Source organism: Chelonia mydas, chromosome 3 (assembly GCF_015237465.2).
Source record: "Chelonia mydas isolate rCheMyd1 chromosome 3, rCheMyd1.pri.v2, whole genome shotgun sequence".
Lineage (NCBI taxonomy): Eukaryota > Metazoa > Chordata > Testudines > Cheloniidae > Chelonia > Chelonia mydas.
Genome location: NC_057851.1, coordinates 73,360,164 through 73,384,145, shown reverse-complemented (window position 1 = coordinate 73,384,145; position 23,982 = coordinate 73,360,164). Strand labels below are relative to the sequence as shown.

Sequence of the window (23,982 nt, the reverse complement as noted above, 5' to 3'; positions counted from 1 at the left end):
AAGCCTAATTTAATGGTGTCCAGTTTGCAAATTAATTCAAATTCAGCAGTCTCTCATTGGAGTCTGTTTCTGAAGTTTTTTTGTTGTAATATTGCGACTTTTAGGTCTGTAATCGAGTAATATTGTGACTTTTGCAAACTGGAAACAAAACTAAGTGATTTGGCAACAAAATGGCAAATGAAATTTAATGTGGATAAATGTAAAGTAATGGACATTGGAAAAAATAACCTCAACTATACATACAATATGATGGGGGATAATTTACAACTAATCAGGAGAAAGATCTTGGAGTCATCATGGATAGTTCTTTGAAGATGTCCATGCAGTGTGCAGCGGCAGTCAAAAAAGCAAACGGGATGTTAGGAATCATTAAAAAAGGGATAGAGAATAAGACAGAGAATATCTTATTGCCCTTATATAAATCCATGGTACGCCCACATCTTGAATACTGCATACAGATGTGGTCCCCTCATCTCAAAAAAGATATACTGGCATTAGAAAAGGTTCAGAAAAGGGCAACTAAAATAATTAGGGGTTTGGAACGGGTCCCATATGAGGCTAGGACTTTTCAGCTCGGAAAAGAGGAGACTAAGGGGGAATACGATAGAGGTATGTAAAATCATGAGTGGTGTGGAGAAAGTGAATAAGGAAAAGGTTTTTACTTGTTCCCATAATATAAGAACTAGGGGACACCAAATGAAATTAATGGGTAGCAGGTTTAAAAGAAATAAAAGGAAGTTCTTCTTCACTCAGCACACAGTCAACCTGTGGAACTCCTTGCCTGAGGAGGTTGTGAAGGCTAGGACTATAACAGGGTTTAAAAGAGAACGGGATACATTCATGGAGGTTAAGTCCATTAATGGCTATTAGCCAGGATGGGTAAGGAATGGTGTCCCTAGCCTCTGTTTGTCAGAGGGTGGAAATGGATGGCAGGAGAGAGATCACTTGATCATTACCTGTTAGGTTCACTCCCTCTGGGACACCTGGCATTGGCCACTGTCAGTAGACAGGATATTGGGCTGACTGGACCCTTGATCTGACCTTGTTTGGCCATTCTTATGTTTTTACGTTAAAGGCCACCATAGATGATCAGCATCAAGAGAAGATTGCATCAGAGACTCTTTACTGGGAAAATGTTCTGAAAAGACTCATTGCCATTGTGAGAATGCTTGCTACCCAAAACCTAGCACTGCATGGCACTTCAGATCAGCTGTATGTGCCAAACAACGGAAACTTCCTTAAAATTGTGGAGCTGATGGCTGAGTTTGATGCTGTACTCCAGGAGCATCTAAGAAGAGTCACCACCCAAGAAATGTACACACACCACTATCTTGGAAAAACCATTCAAAATGAGATCATACAGTTACTGGCAACAAAAGTCAAACAGAAGATTGTGGCAGATCTGAAGTCAGCAAGATATTACTCTGTTGTTTTGGACTGCACACCTGACATCTGCCATACGGAACAAATGACTTTAATGGTACGTCTTGTAACAACAACAACAGAACCTCGTGAAAATGTCCCTGCAATGGTGACTGTCAGAGCATTTTCTAGAATTTATGGACATTGATGATCCTACAGGAGCTGGTATGACAAATGTGCTCCTTCAAAAGCTGGAAGATACGGGAATTGGGATAGCTGACATGAGAAGTCAGGGCTACGATAATGGTGCCAACATGAGAGGGAACAACGAGGAGTGCAGACATGGATCCGAGAGTTAAACCCTCGCTTTTTTTGTCCCAGCAGTTCTCTTTCATTGAACTTGGTGGTCTGTGATGCAGCATCAGCTTCTAGTGAGGCTGCTGAATTTTTTTAATGTAATTCAAAGCACCTATGTATTTTTCTCTGCATCAAACCATCAAAGGCAAATTTTGAAGCAACATCTGGGAACATCCTCTCTGACCCTGAAACCACTGAGTGCCACACGACAGGAAAGTCGAGTGTAGGCGATAAAGCCTATCGAACACCAAATTGGGAAGATAGATGATGGCATAGTTACCATTATGGAGGATAATGCTATGACAGGAACTGTTTGTGGGAGAACAGTGGCAGAGGGAAATGGAATCACCAGAAACATACATAACTTCAAATTTCTGTGTGGCTTAGTGTTGTGGCATGACATACCATTTGAAATAAATGCTGTAAGCAAGAGACTCCAAGGTGCTGACCTTGATATATCTGGAGCAATGGAACAACTGGACAAAGCAAAGTCATACCTACAGTCTTACCGGTTAGATGAGGGATTTCAAAACGTTCTGAAGAGTGCACAGAAGTTAGCAGAGGAACTTCACACTGAAGCTATTTTTCCCACCCATTCAAGAATACAAGAATCACTGAAGAAGAAGACATTTTGATTACGAGGCACGGGATAATCCCGGAAGAGACCCCAAACAACAAATCAAAGTTGAATTCTTTAACCAGGTGCTAGACTGTGCAATACAGTCAGCTGAAGAATGTTTCATGCAGCTCAAGGAACACAGCAGTATATTTGGGATGTTGTATGATATTCCAAAACTCCTCACTATACCTGAAGAAGACCTACACCAGTAATGCAGGGCTCTAGAGAGAGTGTTGACACATAATGACATGTGCAATATTGATGCAAGTGATTTAGGTAATGAACTGAAAGCCCTTTCAAGATACATTTCAGCAGGATCAACTCCATAGGCTGTTCTGGAATAATATATGCACAGATAAGACGACCACCTTCTTTCCAAATGCTTTTGTTGCTCTGGGCATACTTCTAACACTTCCTGTAGCAGTTGCCAGTGGAGAATGCAGCTTCTCCAAGCTGAAGTTAATAAAAACATATCTACGCTCCACAATGACACAGGAAAGGCTGGTCGGCCTTGCAACCATCTCAATAGAGCATGAGCTGGCCCAGACTGTGGACCTTCAGCAGGTAGCAGTTCAACTCTTTGCAACCAAGAAGGCATGGAATGCACCATTTTGATTATTCAAACAGCTAAAAATGCCAGTGTTTACTATTCAGACAAGAAAAGTTACATTTGCTGTTCAGGTGTTTGAAAGTTAAGTGTTCTTAAAATGTGTTCAAAAATTTTAAGTTGTTAGTTCTCCTTTATTGGGGTAGGTAGCAGAGCAGTACCATGAAAGGAGTAGAACAGAAAGAAGGCAGAATTGAGACCTTTCAAAGTTTTGGCCCAAGCAAGTCGGCATGGGGGCATCATTTGAGCTCCCTGCTTCAGGTGCCAAAATGTTGTGGGCCAGCCCTGGGGCTAGATCTTTTGTAGCTGCTCCCCAGTCACTTGCTCTGAGTGACCAGGTACTGCTGTTTATCCTCCATAAAGGGGTATGCCCTGATCCCGGTTTACAGCCTGTTGGTATAGATTGGACAGTCTTCAGCAGTGGAATCCTGCAGTCTAGTTTCAAAACAACTAGTCCTAGTGAAAGACCTCTCCTTGTACCCTACCGAATCAGAAGATTTACCCACAGAACTCAGACTCATTATTTTTACTTGCAATTGTGTTTGTGTTAAACGTGAGAGGCTATGGATTGTGAATGAATTCAATGTGGTTTATTGTTAACGTTTCCAGTCATAATAATTAATACCTTGTCTCCAGCAGTTCTCACTGCTGGGACTGTTTTTATTTTTAAATGGAATTGTTCTGCTAGATTTCTCCTTTAAGCTATAACTTTCCAAGGTTCATCCCCTGCACTCCCTCAGGGTTTCTGGCTGACAGCTTTGTGAGACAGAATGTAGATCTCTTCACACTGAAGAGATTCCTGTTTCAGTCTCTAAAACACCCTGAGACAAATCTGCTACACCAAACTCTGCAGAATTCATGAATCCTCCATTCCCTCTGCACAGATCCTGCCAAATTCCCCAAGTACCTCAAAGCCACTATTCTTCTTTGAACCACATCAGACAGAACACATACGTTTCTTTATAACCCTCTTTGCATTGTTTTCATATCATTTTTGACAACCTGCTCCCTTAAGCTAGAAGGCATCCTTACAAATTAAATGCCCCTCTTCAGAAGCAAAAACCGCCAAATTGCATCATTGTTTCTTAGCCCAGGCCATAGGCAGCAATCCATTTCACTTCTAAAATCACTTTCCTCATCTCTCAGTGAAATGGGAAATAATATCCCAGAATTTACATTCCAAGCACCAGAAAAAATCACATAATCTGTGGAGAATCTGGCTGGACAAATTCTGACTGGAAATAAGCTATACACTTTTAACAGTGAAAGCAATTAACCACTGGAACAACTTACCAAACGTCTTCTAATTTTGGGAGTCTCAATTTTTGGGTACACAAGGTGAGATAATATCTCGGGATTAATTCTTGGAAGCACTAATCACCCTCATTGGCAAATGAACTCCAATTGAGAGCTGAGCAATCAGGCCTGAAAATCAGGCTCTGATTGACTCAAGTGGGGCACCTAAAATTAGAGCTCCCTTTTGAAAATTTGGGCCTACATGACTTATTCAACATTTCATAAGTCTGTGGGAGATCAAGGAATAGATGCCCATGGAATTTCCATGATCAGTATGAATGCTGTGACCTAAAATGACTCATTAAAAAAAGTTCTGTATATTTTACTATAGGTACAAAACATATCCCAGATTTTTTTTTAAAGCAATACTATCTAAGTCTGTTGAGTTCATTCATGAATATAAACAACCGCTTGGAAGATTATATTTATGAAATTCAAACTGTAATTAAAAATCATGTATCCCAAGATAGTGTGCTTGACTAATGAAACATTCAAATTGTAAGAGTCTATGAATAATTTATTTTCTGTTGCTGTTACAGATTTAAGCATCTAACATCTCTGAAGAATGAATGAAATCCAGCCTTCCTGTTGGAATAGCACACCTGTCTTGTTCAACAGATCCTGGAGTGGAGGGCATTACTACCAAGTGATCAGTGCAGCAGAAACAATCATCCTTCCCTCTCTAATTGGGATTATCTGTTCCATGGGATTAGTTGGCAATATCCTCATTGTGTTCACCATAGTAAGGTATGGAATTTAGCATATGTGCTGCAACTGAGACTTACTGCTGTAAACAAATCATTTGAATACCTTAAGGAATGGAATTGTCCAGCAAAGACTAGTACAATAAATAATTCATGATCTATGTAGTCATTCTGACACACAGGTCTGTCTAACCAAATTAAATTTGGGCCACGATTCAGGAAAGCACATAAACATATGATTAGATCCCTCCCTTCACAGGGAAGCACTTAAGCACATGCTTCACTTCAAGCACATGTTTATTGAGTTCAGTGGGACTTAAGCACACCTGTAAGCTTTCTTCCGCAATAGGGATGCTTTTTTGAATTGAGAGTTTAGAAACTGATCTAGCTCCCACTGAATTCAGTGGCAAAATTTCCATTAACTTGGGTAGCGCAGGGCCTTAAGTTTTATCAAAAAAATGTCATCACCTTCCGTAGTAGGGTGGTTGCCCCACTCCAAGGTAAAAGGGATTAAGAGCTGCTGAGGGAGGTTGGCGAGGTAGTTGGCCCCAGGTGTGGCTGGCTTAATCAGGCCACAGCTGGCCTAGATAAAAGAGCTGTGGGTCCAGAAGGCAGTAAGTCTCTCTCTCTCTCGCTGTGGAGAGAGAAGGACCTGGCTGCCTGGGAGCTCAGGGTACCAGAAGTAGAGTAGTACTGGGAAAAGGCAAGAGGAGCTCCAGCCTGGCAAATCCCCAGGCTGCGGGCCTTGCTAAAGGCTAAAGCAGGTACTGGGGTTGCAGAAGTGTAGCTCAGGGTTAGGTGGCAGCAGCTGGTCCTACCCCCTTACCAATGATGAGTGGCCATTATAGACTGCAGTCTGCCCCAGGGAAAGAGGGCTAGATGATGACTGGCAGTAGCCACTGAGGCAAGGTGGGCTTAGAGGGTTGGGGGTTCCCCTGGGAGGGGAGACCCAGAGTGTGGGGCATTGCGGTGGGGCAGCACCCTGAGGTAAAGGGCACTGGGAGGGACATGGGGGGCGTGAGGCAGGTGAGCCATCAGCCAGCAAAGGGAGCTCCAAGGCTGGAAAAGAGCTAATTCCCAGGTTGACCAGCAGGAGGCGCCACGCCAGTGAGTTTCGACTTTGTTACACTTTCCCTCTCTAACAATGCAGTTTGATCCAGTGAACATTTTCTCTCACGACTCAAAATGATTAAGAGGGATAATCTGTGCAAGAGACTTGCTACTCTGTGACGTTCAGACAAAAAATATAAATGCAAATATCTGACCCTTGCATACAGATTGTTTTCTTGCTCAGACATTTATTTTTTATAGCAGACTGCTACTACACTCTTCTGGTTAATAAGGGCCTCCCAGGATTTCATCACTTTCCCCAGCATTACCCCCTACTCCCAGTAACAAGAACTTCTGTGCCAGATGAGGATTCCTTTGTGTCAGAGAAATCCCTAGCTGTATCTTTAAGTTTGCTTTGCTGTGATCTAGCAATGTCAAGCAGAGTTCTTGGACCTCAGCCTCTGGCCTAATTATGAATTATATTTTTGTGCAAGAAGAAAATATCTTTAATCTCCTGATTCTATCAACACTTTTATAGTGAGACTCTCAACACCATGATTTCACCACAAAATTGAAAGACATGTTTCATCAGAAGCTGATTTGATCTAAGCACCCGTAATGCAAATGATTATAAACGTGATAGACTAAGGCTAATACATGTCAGCATCAGCAAGATTTAATAAATGAACTCTGTCCATAGACAGAGTGAACTTTAAGGGGGGAGATTTCCAACAACACAAAAAGGAATTAGGCACCTAATAGCCTGTTCTGCCTTTGAAAATCTCCCTCTAAAGCACTAAGGCTACATTCACAAAGGAGCTTAGGTGTGGTGACACTGACTGCATTTTATGCACCTAGAAAATCACTGGGGTTTACAAACCCTGAGTTTGGCACCTAGGCTCCCTATACAATGAATGGGAAGAGATAGGTGCCTCGGAATGAGATTCACAAAAGCCAAAACACTAAGCAGGGAAACACCTAAGCTAGCCAATGGGAGATGCCAACATGAGGGGTGTGTCCTAAATCCTGCCTCTACTACCCCTCAGGAGAGTACCCTAGTCACTGGGCGATGGGATATTCTGATGTGGGACTCCCTCAGTCTCTCCTGTCAAAGCTGTTCTACTATGAATAACTAATGATAGGATCACTAGGCCAGAGAGAGAGGTGACTGTAGCCTGGTGGTTAATGCACTCACCCAGGATATGGGAGAGGCAGTCCCCCTGCTCCAATGACTTTAAATTATGTAGTCACAGTGGAAGAATTTCAGCAGGAGAGACTGAGAGACGCCCACGTCAGAATGTCCCATAGCTCAGGGGTGGAGCACGCTTCTGAGAAATGGCAGTGCCTAGTTCAAATTCCTCCTCCCCCTCAGGAAGAGGGAGGATTTGAACCAGGGGTCTCTCATGGCCCAGGTGAGTACCTTATCATTGGGCTAAAAGTTATGAGGGAGGCCCTCCTCCCCCCACTGTTTTGTGTAAGTTCACCTATAGGGGCCTGTGACACGGTGCACTCACCACTGCGGTGCCTCCTGCTGGTTGTTCTGGGGATTAGCTCTGCCAACCAGTGCGCCCTCTTCTGCTGATGTCTTGCTGTCATCACTTCTGCTCCAGGACCCACATCGCTCCCAGGACCGTGATGTCTTCCTTAGGACACATATTTCCAGCTGTGCCGCACTCTGTGCTCCCCCCTTCCAGGGGAATGTCCTGCAGACTGATGGTCCAGCCACTTCCTCAGTGGTGAGAGGGGGACCCAGGCCCGCACACTACTCCAGGTCCTGGCCCAAGGACCTTGTAGATGGCAGCCATGAGCTGCGTCCCCTCCAACCACTCAGTCTACTTCCCTGGGTAGCTTCCCCACCACCCCAGCACCTTCTCCACCCTTATCTCAGGGCCTTAACATGCCAGTTTTAGCAGCCATCCAGGAGCTTGCTCTCACTCTCCTGATCCTGCCCAGCACTGCTATGTCCAGGGTGCTAGCTTTCTTCCTTCTCTAAGGCAGCCCATCCTCCCTCCTTAAGTTCCAGGGAGCTACTTACTGCCTCTGCTCTGGCCTGCAGCTCTTCCTTATATGGGCCTACCCAACCCTGATTGGCTGCTCCTCACAACCTCTCTCCTATTGGCTGCTTTCTGCGCAGCCTCCCCAGGGCTCCATTACTCCTTTACTGACGAGCGTGGGGTGATCATGGAGCATGCTTACCAGATTGAGCCTGTCAGGGTTCCTTCCCCACTCTGAACTCTAGGGTACAGATGTGGGGACCCGCATGAAAGATCCCCTAAGCTTATTCTTACCAGCTTAGGTTAAAAACTTCCCCAAGGTACAAACTTTGCCTTGTCCTTGAACAGTATGCTGCCACCACCAAGCGTTTTAAACAAAGAACAGGGAAAGAGACTTGGAGACATCTTCCCCCAAAATATCCCCCTTTCCTGGGGAAGGCTTGATAATAATTCTCACCAATTTGTACAGGTGAACATAGACCCAAATCTTTGGATCTTAAGAACAATGAAAAATCAATCAGGTTCTTAAAAGAAGAATTTTAATTAAAGAAAAGGAAAAAGAATCACCTCTGTAAAATCAGGATGGAAAATACTTTACAGGGTATTCAGATTCAAAACACAGAGGATCCCCCTCTGGGCAAAACCTTAAAGTTACAGAAAACAGGAATAAACCTCCCTCTTAACATAGGGAAAATTCGCATAAAACAAAAGATAAACTAATCCACCTTGCCTGGCTTACCTATACTGGTTGCAATATTGGAGACTTGGATTAGGATGGGTTGGAGAAGATGGATTTCTGTCTGGCCTCTCTCAGTTCCAAGAGAGAACAAGAACCTAAACAAAGAGCACAAACAAAAGGCTTCCTCCCCACCCTCCAACCAAGATTTGAAAGTATCTTGTTCCCTTATTGGTCCTTTGGATCAGCTGCCAGCCAGGTTAGCTGAGCTTCTTAACCCTTTACAGGTAACAGGATGTTGCCTCTGGCCAGGAGGGATTTTATAGCACTGTATACAGAAAGGTGGTTACCCTTCCCTTTATATTTATGACAGAGCAAGGCAGGTGGAGAAAAGCCTGGTCAGGTCCTTTTGTGAATCTAGCCCCAAATGTCTAATGTACTGTAGAAGTTGGCACCAAAAACAGCTCCCGACCTTTGTGGAGAAGACCATGGGAGTTTGTATGGGCTGGAAGTAAGGGGGATATGTCTGTGAAAATGAATGAATGGATAGAAAGGAAGAGAATGTTCACTGAGCTTTTAAAATTCATAATATAGTCTCTGAAATGTTATAATAAAGGAAAACTAAAAAGGAACAAAGGGGTTTTTTTTCCTCTTGAAAGGCCTTTGTCTGGCATGAATAACAAGAGGCAGAAGAGAATAGAGACAGACACTGACTTTATAAAAATATCATTTAAACTGCATTTCCATGGGAAAATTTTACTTATTGAAATGTATGGACATGAACACTAACACGAAGGAGAAGGATCTGAAAACAGTGCAGTTAAAAACTCAATGTTGTAATTATTGATATTGACTACAGTAGATAAGCAAACAGAAGAGATTGTAGAAAAATTTATATTTAAAGTTTGGCTCTACTCCAAAACAGGACTATATAAAATGTTCACCTTTTGCTGAAAAGATCTGCTTCCAATATGTGTCAGGTCATATCTTCTTTCTTTACTGAATACATTTTTTTACTATTTTTTTCTTCAGTTAGCATCAAAGAATCAACTGCTGAGATAAAAGCTGGATTCTGTCCTTGATATTATGTCATCAACGGGATTATGAACCACGTTCCAGTTGCAGAATTTTTATTAATAGTGATACAAGATCCAGAAAGAATCCTGTACTTTCAGATTGCAGTTTGAGCTTGCAGGATTGGCAGTTAGAAAATAATTATTTTTACATGCAAATGGAGCTAATTTGATCTGGACCCTATGATGTAATTTTTAAAAGCTCCCCAAAAATGCACTTTGGGCAAAATTCATCCATATGCAGAAGGTCAGCACTAAAGTCCCATTAGAGCCCTACTAAATGGCTCAATGACCTTGTACTGGCCTTCTGAACATGAGTGGATTTCACCCACAGGGAAGGGAGAGTAGAGCTTCTCTATTCCCAAGTACAAAGAAGCAGTCCAGAACATGCTAAGGAAGGTTGAGAAGGGAGGAAGGGCAAAATTATGCAAATGGCACCTTGGGTGTGTGAAGTGTGATCCTGGACTGTTTTGCTGTATGTTCTCTGCTCAGATGGAAGAGAGATGTGCACAATTCCTCTGCACCAAGAAAGAACTGGAAAGTATAGCCTGTTTTTCTTGTTTCTCCCTTAGACTGATTTCAGAAACCAAAGCAATAATAACGTTGGAGGCTTAGAATTCCTCATGCATTGCATCAATATTGGAACCATTAGGTATCTGTAAATGATGTTTTCTGGTTTGACTGAGATTCAGTTAATTTTGGTCTGTTACCAATCCCTGGAGAGACTTCCTTGTGTGTTTGTGTATGCAATGGTATAGATCGTCTGTCTGGTGTTTAAGCTGAGAGGAGCCACTGATTGGGAGCAAATCCTTTTGAGATTCAGAACATCTGCTGAGATCTCAAGGTGCTAGTTAGTGCAGGCTCTTGGATGGGAATAGAATGAATTATGATTTGTGACAGCACACAGTGCACTTGCCAGGTCCCCCAAAGTTGTTATTGAAATGACAATTAGTGTATGAATTATTGCAATATCAGTTCAAAGTACTATTTAATACTCCTTTTTGTAAGAGAATTGGGATCAGTCTTTCAAATCCTTTCCTGATTAGGTTTCAGTGATAGCCGTGTTAGTCTCTATCAGCAAAAAAAAAATGAGGAGTCCTTGTGGCACCTTAGAGACTAACAAATTTATTTGGGCATAAGCTTTCGTGGGCTAGAACCCACTTCATCGGATGCATGGAGTGAAAGCTACAGGAGCAGGTATAAATACATGAAAGGATGGGGGTTGCTTTACCAAGTGTTAGGTCAGTCTAACAAGATAAATCAATTAGCAGGATACCAAGGGAGGAGAAATAATTTTTGAAGTGGTAAGAGAGTGGCCCATTACAGACAGTTGACAAGAAGGTGTGAGTAACAGTAGGGAGAAATTAGTATGGGGGAAATTGAGTTTAGGTTTTGTAATGACCCAACAACTCCCAGTCTCTATTCAGGCCTAATCTGATGGTATCTAGTTTGCCATTAATTCCAGTTCTGCAGCTTCACGTTGGAGTCTGTTTTTGAAGGGTTTTTTTGTTGAAGAATTGCCACTTTGAGGTCTGTTATTGAGTGACCAGAGAGATTGAAGTGTTCTCCTGCTGGTTTATGAATGTAATGATTCCTGATGTCAGATTTGTGTCCATTTATTCTTTTATGTAGAGACTGTCCGGTTTGGCCAATGTACATGGCAGAGGGGCATTGCTGGCACATGATGACATATATCACATTGGTAGATGTGCAGATGAACAAGCCCCAGATAGTGTGGCTGATGTGGTTAGGTCCTATGATGGTGTCCCCTGAATAGATATGTGGACAGAGTTGGCACCGGGGTTTGTAGCAGGTTTTGGTCCCTGGGTTGGTGTTTTTGTTGTGTGGTGTGTAGTTGCTGGTAAGTATTTGCTTCAGGTTGGGGGGCTGTCTGTAAGCGAGGATTGGCCCGTCTCCCAAGGTCTGTGAGAGTCAGAGGTCGTCCTTCAGGATAGGTTGTAGATCTCTGATGATGCGCTGGAGAGGTTTTAGTTGGGGGCTGTAGGTGACGGCTAGTGGTGTTCTGTTACTTTCTTTGTTGGGCCTGTCTTGTAGTAGGTGACTTCTGGGTACCCTTCTGGCTCTGTAAATCTGTTTCTTCACTTCACCAGGTGGGTATTGCAGTTTTAAGAACACTTGATAGAGATTCTGTAGGTGTTTTTCTCTGTCTGAGGGATCGGAGCAAATGCAGTTGTATCTTAGAGCTTGGCTGTAGACAATAGATTGTGTGATATGGTCTGGATGAAAGCAGGAGCCATGTAGGTAAGTATAGTGGTCGGTATGTTTTCGGTATAGGGTGGTGTTTATGTGACCATCGCTTATTAGCACTGTAGTGTCTAGGAGTGGACCTCTTGTGTGGACTGGTCCAGGCTGAGGTTGATGGTAGGGTGGAAATCATTGCAATCTTGGTGGAATTCCTCAAGGGCCTCCTTCTCATGGGTCCAGATGATGAAGATGTCATCAATATAGCGCAAGTAGAGTAGGGGCATAAGGGGACGAGAGCTGAGGAAGCGTTCTAAGTCAGACATAAAAATTGAGGGGCCATGCAGGTACCCATAGCAGTCCCACTGACTTGAAGGTATAAATTGTCCACAAATCCGAAATAGTTGTGGGTGAGGATAAGGTCACAAAGTTCAGCCACCAGGTTTGCCGTGATGGTATCGGCGATGCTATTCCTGATGGCTTGTAGTCCATCTTTGTGTGGAATGTTGGTGTAGAGGGCTTCTACATCCATAGAGGCTAGGATGGTGTTTTCTGGAAGATCATCAAAGGATTGTAGTTTCCTCAGGAAGTCAGTGGTGTCTCAAAGATAGCTGGGAGTGCTGGTAGCGTAGGGCCTGAGGAGAGAGTCTACATAGCCAGATAATCCTGCTGTCAGGGTGCCAATGCCTGAGATGATGGGGCATCCAGGATTCCTAGGTTTATGGATTTTGGGTAGCAGGTAGAATACCCCTGGTTGGGGCTTTATGGGTGTTTCAGTGTAGACTTGTTCCTGAGCTTCTTGAGGGAGTTTCTTGAGCAGATGGTGTAGTTTCTTTTGGTAATCCTCAGTGGGGTCAGAGGATAACGGCCTGTAGACTGCGGTGTCAGAGAGTTGTCTAGCAGCCTCTTGTTCATATTCTGACCTATTCATGACGATGACAGCATCTCCTTTGTCAGCCTTCTTTATTATGATGTCAGAGTTGTTTCTGAGGTTGTGGATGACGTTGTGTTCTGCATGGCTGAGGTTATGAGGCTAGTGATGCTGATTTTCCACAATTTCAGCTCGTGCATGTCGACGGAAGCACTCTATGTAAAAGTCCAGTCTGTTGTTTCGACCTCGAGAAGGAGTCCACTCAGAATCCTTCTTTTTGTAGTGTTGGTAGGAAGCTTTCTGTGTGTTAGTGTGCTGTTCAGTGGTGTGTTAGAAATATTCCTTGAGTCGGAGATGTCGAAAGTAGAATTCTAGGTCACCACAGAACTGTATCATGTTTGTGTGAGTGGTGGGGCAGAAGGAGAGACCCCAAGATAGGACATACTCTTCTGTCGGGCTAAGAGTATAGCTGGATAGATTAACAATATTGTTAGGTGAGTTAAGGGAAGCACTATTGTGGCCCCTTGTGGCATGTAGGAGTTTAGATAGTTTAGTGTCCTTTTTCCTCTGTAGAGATGCAAAGTGTGCGTTGTATATGGCTTGTCTAGTTTTTGTAGAGTCCAGCCATGAGGGAGTTTGTGTGGAAGCTTGGTTTTTTAAGAGAGTTTCTAGTTTTGAGAGTTCATTCTTGATCTTCTCTTGTTTGCTGTATAGGATGTTGATCAGGTGGTTCCACGGTTTCTTTGAGAGTGTGTGGCATAATCTCTCACTATAATCTGTGTGGTATGTTGATTGTAATGGATTTTTTACTTTCAGTCCTTTTGGTATTATGTCCATTTGTTTGCATTTGGAAAGGAAGTTGATGTCTGTCTGTATCTGCAAGAGTTTTTTCATGAAGTTGGTGGATTTCCACTTCATATGGCTAAATTCAGTGCCTTGCATGGTGACAGGTTTCAGTGATTTCCTGATTAGTGTGACTGGGAGTAAGAGTGTTAGCTATAAGACTGAACTAGCTAGAGAAATGACACATTTACAGAATCTGTAGAACTGAAATCTTGATTATTTAAGTTCTCTCTCATGTGGCTATATGGATGTGTCAATTATTGAACAGCAAATTGCCCACATGGCTTATCATGGCTTGGGCAGAAAGCTGATTGCCCATGTAATTTCTGTGCAATTGCTGAAAGAGTTTTAAACTCAATAAAGGAAAAGGAAACGTAACTGAAAAGAGAGAAAGAGGGTTTGCAATCAAGTCTTTAGGCTGCATTTTTGGTGGTGTTTCATTGATATCATAATGCCACTATATAAATCCATGGTACCCACGCATCTTGAATACTGCATGCAGTTCTGGTCACCCCATGTCAAAAATGATATATTAGAACTGGAAAAGGTTCAGATAAAGGCAACAAAAATTATTAGGGGTATGGAACAGCTTCTGTATGTGGAGAGATTAAGAAGATTGGAACTGTATAGCTTAGAGAAGAGATGACTAACCGAGGACATAATAGAGGCTGATATAATTATGAATAATATGGAAAAAATGAATAGGGAAGTGTTATTTAGCACCTCACATAACACAAGAATTAGGGATCAACCAATGAAATTAATAGGCAGTAGGTTTTAAACAAACAAAAGGAAACACTTCTTCACACAATGCCCAGTCAATCTGTGGAACTCATTGCCATGAGATGTTATGAAAGCCAGAAGTATAACTGGGTTCAAAAAAGAATTAGATAGAATCATAGAACCATAGGGTTAGTATGGACTGCAAGAGTCATCTAATCTAACCACCTGCCAAAATGCAGGATTTGTTCCTAGAGGATAGGTCCATCAATGGCTATTAACTAACATGGTCAGGGACACAGTTCCATGCTGCAGGTGTCCCTAAACCTCCAACCGCCAGAAGCTGGGACTGGATGACAGGGGATGGATCATTCGAAATTGCCCTGTTCTGTTCATTCCCTCTGAAGCATCTGGCATTGGGAAATATCAGAAGACAGGATCCTGGGCTAGATGGACCACTGATCTGACCCAGTATGGCCGTTCTTATGTTCTTATGATAGGCGTAGAAATGGTGGTGTTGACAGATTATAGACAACAATTCTTAAATAAAATATAGGTAAACTGTAACCAATACACTGGTATTAAAATGATGTAGGCAATAACGTGTTTCAAATGGGTCTATACTTCAGTACTGTGGTAGCTCTGACAAACTACAGGAATTTTCAGTATCCAGAAGAGAGCTGTGCAAAATTCAGCATGCAGATAAGTTCACTCCCCAATCCTTTGTACTCTCCTATCCCCTGGTCTCTAATTAAATATCCATAGATCCTTGTACCTTGACATACACCATGGAAAAAAGCATGTCATCTCTCCCACAACAATTACCGTGTTCTCAGTATGGGGGGTGTTCTTTATCTTACACTCGGTCCCAGGCTTCAACCTTCTCTGACAATTCCATGTTGGAGCTATCAGCGGCGGGAGCCAAACAGAAACAGAGACCTGTGTTTTCAAAACATCCAGAGAAAAATATTTGCACTTGAAAGGTTCACATCTTTTATTTTCATGTATTCAAGAACTTGTCTCATGCTCTTCAGTTGCACTGCCTTTAATAGTGCTTCAGTTGCCTTGGGATGATCGTAACATAACATTTGACAGAGTAGAGAATCTGAGCTTCCAAATGTAAGTTCAGAAATGCTTGGCAGGATCTCTCCTGTTATTATGTATGAAGTGGTGCTCAAAACGTGAATTTCAACTTTCTGGTAAACATGTTTACATGGAACATACAAAAGCTTTCTCTGGAAAGTCTGAGTGTTTAAACATAATAGCACCACTGGATGCCTGAAGAGCAACAAGGGGTTTTCTGGAGATCTTCTAGGCTCTTTCAGCATAGACAAGGTTATAGACTGTTTGTCTATAAACACGGGAGGAAAGAACAAACAAACACAAACAAGCATCTCCACATGCTCCATCATCAGTTCCAGCAAACATTATAGCTTTGTACCTCTGTTTTTTCAACATCATAGCCAGATGAGGTAGGAGCATATTTCATTACTTATTAGAGATGTGTGAAACAACCATTTATGTCTAGCTGGTTCCATTGAGCTATAATTTGTGTCTTTTGAAATACTCTTATTTCATACCTTCTAGGACGTGGTGGCTGCAGTACAAATAATAAGAAACTTGGGACACTGTTTGTGTGGTGTTATTAATATTATTCGTGAAGTGCCAATAGGGTGATCAGTGTGCTGAATGCAGTATGCACAAGTGGGAATCAGAGTAACAGCCGTGTTAGTCTGTATTCGCAAAAAGAAAAGGAGTACTCGTGGCACTTTAGAGACTAACCAATTTATTTGAGCATAAGCTTTCGTGAGCTACCGCTCACTTCATCAGATGAATTTTCTTGCCTGAAGATCTGCCTTCGTACCTTTTGTGTTTTGCAGTGAGATTGACAAATAAGCCTCTACCCTCTACTGGAAAGTAGACTGAAAAGGAATACTATGGGCACCCATTGCTTTCAGAAAACCTTTTGAGCCTGTATTGGGTTGTCTGCTCTTTGTTGGGGAAAAGATAAATACTCAGAATATAGCCATGATGCTACAAAGCACTTTAACACATGCTTAACTTTAAGCATGCAAGTAACCCAGTGGGACTGTTCTCACCAGCTGTGGTCAGTGGGTCTGTTATTCACATGCTTAAAGTTGAACACGTACTTCAGGGCTTTGGTGGACTGGGGCCTAAGTGCCCAGATTAACTAGCTAATGCTCTGTAATAATCCCCCATGAGGATTTTAATTAAAATATATCTCTTAAATGTATGTGTTTTGAAAAGGTACTTTTCTGTCTCTGTGCTTCTTGGTTTGTTTATGTAACAATATGGCCATCTAAAGTCAGAGAGCCTGTTAGTTACACAGGTGACATGCTGAAGCACAGCCCATCTACAAACACCACTCCTGCACACGCCTCTCTCTCTCTCACACACACACACACACACACTCACTCTCTCTCTCCTCCCCACACACAACTGAGGCCTGTGCTGAGCTAGGAACTTATTTTTTGTAAAGGACCGGATCCTCATCCTCCATTGAGGAGTTCTCTAATTTACACCACCTGAGGCTCTCACCCACTGTCTGCAGATATCATTGAACACACAAAAGCTGTGCTATAGGAACCTAATTATGTTTGCAAAGTCAAGCACTCACAAGTTAAAAAATGCCGAATTAAGGCTGCCTGTGCAACCTTAATTCAGCCCCTTTATGCAAATGAATTATGATAAATCTTTAATTACATGATCACACATTATTTTTTCCCTACACAACCCCTGCCTCCTTCCATGAATAGGATGGACAGTGCTCACTGAATGAGCAGCTCTTCAATATTTTGTTTTCTCTGGATTGTTCAGTGCATGGCCCCAGGGCTTTTTTTACTGCACACTATTCAAACCCTGATCCAAAGACAGAATTATTAATTTCCTCATGGGCTTTTATTATTAGTTATTTGTATTATCATAGCAGATAGAGCCCCACTCATGAACTGGGACTCCATTGTGCTAGGTACTGTACTAGTCACTATAACAACTGACAGGTTTCAGAGTAGCAGCCGTGTTAGTCTGTATTCGCGAAAAGAAAAGGAGTACTAGCGGCACCTTAGAGACTAACCAATTTATTTGAGCATAAGCTTTCGTAAGCTACAGCTCACTTCATCGGATGCTGTAGCTCACGAAAGCTTATGCTCAAATAAATTTGTTAGTCTCTAAGGTGCCACAAGTCCTCCTTTTCTCATAACATCTGAGTGCCTCACAAACAATTTTTTTTCACAACAACCCTGTGAGATGAGGGGTGGTATTATCCCCATTGTACAGACAGGGAACTAAGGCACAGAGATTAAGGACAACTGGGTGCCTAATTTGAGACACCTGATTTTCCAACTTCTCATTGCACTATCTAGCATTTTATATATTCAAGAACAGCTCCCATTGATTTCACTTGCAGCTGAGAGTGTTTAGCCCTTCTGCAAATCAGACCCCAGGCTATCGACTTGGGCATCCAGAAAAGAGGAACGCACAACTAGTAACCACCTGTGAAGAGTTTGGTTTAAGTAACTTGCCCAACATCACACAAGAACTCTGTCACAGAGACTGGAATAGAATCCAGTTCTCCAGGGTTGTATTCAGCTGCTTTAACTAGGAGACAATCTTTGCTCTCCTCCAATCCCTTTCCTGCCTCTTTCACTACACAGCTTCTGTAATAAATGAGGCAGAGGTCCTAGAGACAACAACCTCCTTCAGTACACGACCCTGATTCACTCCTCAAAGCAGCAATACTGTGGAAAAAAAATATGTGATCATGTAATTATATACTGTATCATAATGCATTTGCATGGGGGGGGAGCAAATTAAGTTTATATAGGTAACCTTGATTCTGGTATTTTGCAACTTCTGAGTGCTTGACTTTGCAAACTTAATAATGCTCTTTTAACATAGTTTGACATGTGTGTAATATATTTTAAAAATGTGAATATACATCACCAGCCAGAGAATAAAAAAGCTACAATTTAAGATGAAGAAATTATATGATAATCCCTCTGAGAATGAGCAGGGTCATCTTTGCTAGTTGAGCCAGAAGAAGATAAGGCATAGGAAAGAGCAACAAAAATTATTAGGGGTATTGAACAGTTTCCTTATGAGGAGAGATTAATAAGACTGGGACTTTTCAGCTTGGAAAAGAGGCAACTGAGGGGCGATATAAAATCATGAATGATGTGGAGAAAGCAAATGAGGAAGTGTTATTTACTCCTTCTTATAACACAGGAACTATGGGTCACCAAATGAAATTAATAGGCAGAAGGTTTAAAACAAACTAAAGGGAGTATTTCTTCACACAACACACAGTCAACCTGTGGAACTCTTTGCCAGAGGATGTTATGAAGGCCAAGACTATTCCAGGGTTCAAAAAAGAACTAGATAAGTTCATGGAGGTACAGGTCCAGCACTGGCTATTAGCCAGAATGGGCAGGGAAGCAAAACCATGTTCTGAAGTGTCCCTAGCCTGCGTTTGCCAGAAGCTGGGAATGGGTGACAGCGGATGGATCACTTGATGATTACCTGTTCTGCTCATTCCCTCTGAAGCACCTGGCATTGGCCAATGTTGGAAGACGGGATACTGGGCTGGATGGACCAGTCATCTGACACAGTATGGCCATTCTTATGTTCTTATATAATGGGACATGGAAGGATGTATTTATGATAACTGACCAGTTGAGGCATTATGATGGCATATGGCCAAAATAACAATAAAAGTGTTTTAATTCAAAGTACCAAAATTCACTGTCCTCTCTCATTCCTCTCCTCCCTATTATTTCTATTCTCTCTTTTAGATAAGCAAACAAACAAATCTTGCCATGTCTCGCATCCCCTTGCAGCCCTGTTAGCAAAGGAGATTCCTCTCATTCCCAGATATATAATTATACACTTTTCTTCATCTGAGGAGATATGTTCAGCATTTGTAAGTCTGCTTACTTGCTTCAAGTGTGGTGGCTTGCATGGAAAACGTTTTGTGGGAGCTACTGAAAATCATTTTCACTTGTGACCTAAACTGCAACTAGAATCCAGACAATCGGAGGTGGCCAATTAGTGCTTTTGGGCCAGATTTATAAAGGTGCTGAAAGCTGCAGAAAGGGGCCCAGTGGGATTTTCGAAATTGTCCCTTTAAAAATTTAGCCCTTGGTTCACTGCATAATCTAGTACCCAGGTCAGAGGGCCTGAGTCTCGTCTCTTACAGTAGCTTTACCTCATGGAGCTCCATCAACTACAGTGGAAGTATTGAGAGTGGAGAATCAGGCCCAGAGACTTTTAAAACTTTTATTCAGTTTTTCAAAGAGAAGTTTGGGTTGGCATTAAAAACTAAACAACATTAGCTCAGCGACATTGCTATTGACTTTGTCAAGTAATCTGTTTTCCCCATTTATTTCAGGTCTAGAAAAAAAACCATTCCAGATATCTATATCTGCAATCTGGCTGTAGCAGATTTGGTTCATATCATTGGCATGCCCTTTCTCATTCATCAGTGGGCCCGTGGAGGAGAGTGGGTGTTTGGCAGCCCTCTGTGTACCATCATTACATCCTTAGACACATGCAACCAATTTGCATGCAGCGCTATTATGACGGTCATGAGTTTGGACAGGTACGTGGTTTAATCTGAATATATCCTAATTCTGTATAACAATTGCAACACTATTTTGATTTCACATTTAAAAAGCGCTTTCCACAAATTCATCTTTATTAATTCAAGAATAAGAAATGGTCTCTTTCCTGCAGGTGTTAGTTTACAAACAATATGAATACCCTTTTCTTGCTATTTTAGGCCCCGGGTTAAGACGGTACTTGAACACATGCCTAACTTTAAGCATGGAAGCAATCCCATTGACCTCAGTGGAACTAGCTTGGGTTTAAAGTTAAGTACATGCTTATGCAGGTTGCTTCATTGCGGGTGCAGATTATATTAATAGTCAATTTCCCAAAGAAACTATATATATTTTAATGATTATAGTGTAATGATCATTAAAATGGCTTCAAGGTGAACTACAGAAACCTTGATTTTTAATAAAGCGGTGAGAAATAGTATATCTGTTTACATTAATTCTGAAAACCATTTTTCTTATTGGAAATCAGTGACAGTATTGACTGTACAACAGGAATCTCAATTTTAATCATGTCAACAAGGTCCAAAAGCAGTTTTTGTGTAGTTCTGATCTTAATGAGAGATATGACCATGGACAGGAAGGGTAAGTATATGTTGAACCCAGGATGCTTTTACAAGTGTAGTGGAAAGTGTGAACAAAAAAAAAAAAACAACCCAATGATTCAGGAATAGAAGGAAAGCATTAAGGAAATGTAAAAGAGATGTGAGTTAGGATTAAGAGGCGAGGGGTAGAAAGATTGATTTGCAAGCTGTTGCTGTGATAGGTGTCGACTAAAACCACGGGCATGGATCATATCATCAGAGGAGAAAAAAAGAGAGGACTAAAGGATGGAAACTTGAAGGCATATCAATGGAGAATAAAATAGAAAAATAAAATCTAGAAACAGCTTTAAAAGTAGGTAATTAGAGCCAGTTTTTTATGGGATAGATAAATGTAGTAACATTAGACATAACAATTGAGTGACAAGAAATTGAATAAAAAAATGAGAAAATGATAATTGTCACTCAAATCCAATTTTTAAGGCTCTGTTCATGAATTTGCTCATCGTTTGTGAGGAAAACCGTGCTTCAATTTTATTCCTCAAAGATTTCTGCACAACATTATTCACCATCTTATTGTTTGGTGCAAAGGGGAGGTAAGGTAAGTCCTGGGGCATGCACAAACCTGAAGTAGAGAAGAACAGTAGAAGCAGAAACAAGCCAAGTCATTTGAAAATGAACCAAAATATAAAAATAGGGTGTACAACTAAACTAGTTCCCAGACAGGACTTGTAGAGCCAGCACTTCAAACAGACAGCCTCACTTGTTTCTAAATGTAGCATTTATGGTGTGGGAGCCCCATTCCTGCATTTCTAAGTTCTTTTGAACCAAGTTTAGCTAGTTCAAATGTAGTTATCTGCGGGAAGGTTTTCAAAGTGCCTAACTCCCATTTATTTTCTCTCCCTAATCCCAATCATGGCAGTATGGTTTGGGAGACAGTGTCCCTCAGGTAACTGGCTTCCAAACTATTCAGGGTTTGATAGGTTAAGACCAGCAGCTTCAAATCCACCCAGAAATGTTTATTAAGTGAAAATTTTAAAATAGGTATATTTTCAAGAACTTAACTCATTTTAACAATTGATTATCCCAAATTCTTGATAAAAAGCAAAAATCTAAAGGTCAGATCCTTAGGAGGAGGCAGGGAGCTGCTCCAGGTGTGGGGATGAATAACCCACCCAGGAAATGAACTAAAACATCAGAGGAACTTAGATGACTGTTTCCCCTACTAGCCCCACCTATGTTTTCTTTGTAACTTTTGTGGCAAATGTTTTACATAACTCTAGTAGTTTCATATTCTCTTTTAGATTTCCAAAAATAAAAACATCTTCAAAGAAGTGTGGAATCAATTCAGAACTGTGTGGCCACTTCCAAACAAAGATAGGTTGAGCATGTTGGCTACCAGATCCTCATTAGTGTCTGTCACCTTGCTGGATAATATTATTTTTCCCAGAAACATTTCCCCTAGAAGTGGTCCTTCATGAGCTACATTAGAGAGCTATCCAGTCGTGATATAGATATCATAGCCTTCTCTCCCTAAAAAACAACTTTATAGATGAGTGCTTCAAGAAGTGACAAACAGCTGCCTCTCAATGTTAGTTGGAAATTGTACAGGCAGCCTAGCAGGGTTTGCCTTTCACTTACTTGATTTAGTATTTAATAAATAATTTAAGCAAAACTGTAAAAACTACTTGGGTTGCTAATGCATATTGTCATTTACAACAAGGTTTCCCACAGTGTCACTGAGACATTTGCACTACTTAATATAGGTTAATGTTGATATCACCAGCAAACATTAAGTACATAACACAAAGCTGAAGCCATGGCAGAAGAACTTTAGTCTGTTGCTAAAGGGACACATCCTCAGGAACAACTCACAGCTCCTGTCCTTTTAGTGGAGGTGGAGACACACATCAGAGCTTATTCTGATGTCCTTTAAATCAAGAGTAAATCCACTGAAGTCAGTGGAGTTACATCAGTGTAAAACTGGCTTGGGGACACCAGAACAATCTACAGAGAAACGGATTTTTTCCCCAAAGAATTATTAATAGTGCTTGTGACTGTACCAAATTCAGCTCTTCTTCTCGCCTTCTTTGACCACCACTTTTACAGCTCCATCTAAAGGACAAGTTAACTTATCCACTTCACAAGTGCTGCTGTATGAATCTGCAAGCAAAGGTTCATATACAAACATTATTAAGTCAACTGAGTAGCTTCCTTTCTATGACTATTTAGTCCATCAACAAACGATCCCAGCCTCTACCAGCATGATCTAGAAGGACTATTATGTCCTTCTGGGGAATGTTCTAGGCGAGGACGTTAGTGGAAAGATTACCTGTACACTAGTATAGAGGGGGCCAGAACCTTTCAGGAGTTGAGGGGTTGGAGGAGGTCACTTTGTGGCTTTCTGCTTCTCAGGATATTAGACCTCACTCCAGTCTTGTGGAGTGTTTATAACAGCCTCAAAACTGTTCTAAATTGTTCTGGCAGCTGGGGTTTGCTGGAGAGGGAGGGAACTCTGGTCACCCATTTTCTTTAGTCAGACCCCCAAAACCGAGGGGAATTTTTTTATATCAATGGAGCACACGAGACAGATTTGACAGGCCTGTGGATATGCTCCTGGGTGTTAGACCTCCTCAAGAAGGGCATGCACCTTGGACAGGAACAGGAGGTGCAATAATGGAAAGACAAAGATAAGTAGAGATGAGTGTTTTTTTTTTCTTCAGGGGGCTGTTTCATTAGCAACAAGAGTTACTGCAGGTGAGTGGTTGGAAAAGAATTGTATTAAACGAACTGAAAGTCCAGTATTATACACTGAGGCTCTGCTGTTTGAGTGTCAGCAACCTTGGTTTGCATTCCTCAGCTCCTGGTGCACACAAAATTAAGTCCCTCCTGAAACCTTACTTTCTCCAGTTCCACTCATCACAGTACATGGACTTGGTTTATATTATATATTAAAGCTTCTGTTGGTGTTTCCTGTTACAATCCTATTCTTCTATCCTCTTGGCATGTAAATTGAATTCACATCAATTTAGAAGTCAAACTTACATTTGTCCATGGAGCCTCAGGCCAAGCCTACTCTAACAAGTTAGGTTGACCCAGTTGCATCACTGAGAGATGTGAACAATCCACACCCCTGAGTGACACAGTTAAGATGACCCAACCCCAAGGGTAAATAACACTATGTCGATGGAAGCAGCTGCTCTAGCAGTTTAACTGAAGACAGCCTTACTCTGCTCCCAGTGAAGGAAAGGTCAGATCTCCAATTCACTTAAATATGAGCAGGATCCAACCCATGTTATCTAAATCCATCAAGTAGTAAATCAGGAATTTGGGACACTAAATTAGAATGGCAGACTCAATGACATTTGAGTCATGTTTACAGAAAAGCATCCTGAAACTTCAAATCACAGTTATGCCTGGTTAATTTTATCTT

At 41.7% G+C, this 23,982-nt stretch overlaps 1 protein-coding gene across 4 annotated transcripts in view; it reads left to right on the top strand.

The window, feature by feature from the left end:
* Positions 1-23,982, top strand: part of MCHR2 (melanin concentrating hormone receptor 2) — an 80,664-nt gene that overhangs the window by 28,990 nt on the left and 27,692 nt on the right. For all 4 annotated transcript variants that reach the window (XM_027828645.3, XM_043542698.1, XM_043542699.1 and 1 more), the window contains 2 exons: positions 4,781-4,988; positions 19,782-19,991. In XM_027828645.3, coding sequence (XP_027684446.2) covers positions 4,807-4,988; positions 19,782-19,991 — 392 coding nt within the window. In that variant the 5' untranslated portion in view covers positions 4,781-4,806. The remainder of the gene's footprint in view (positions 1-4,780; positions 4,989-19,781; positions 19,992-23,982) is intronic.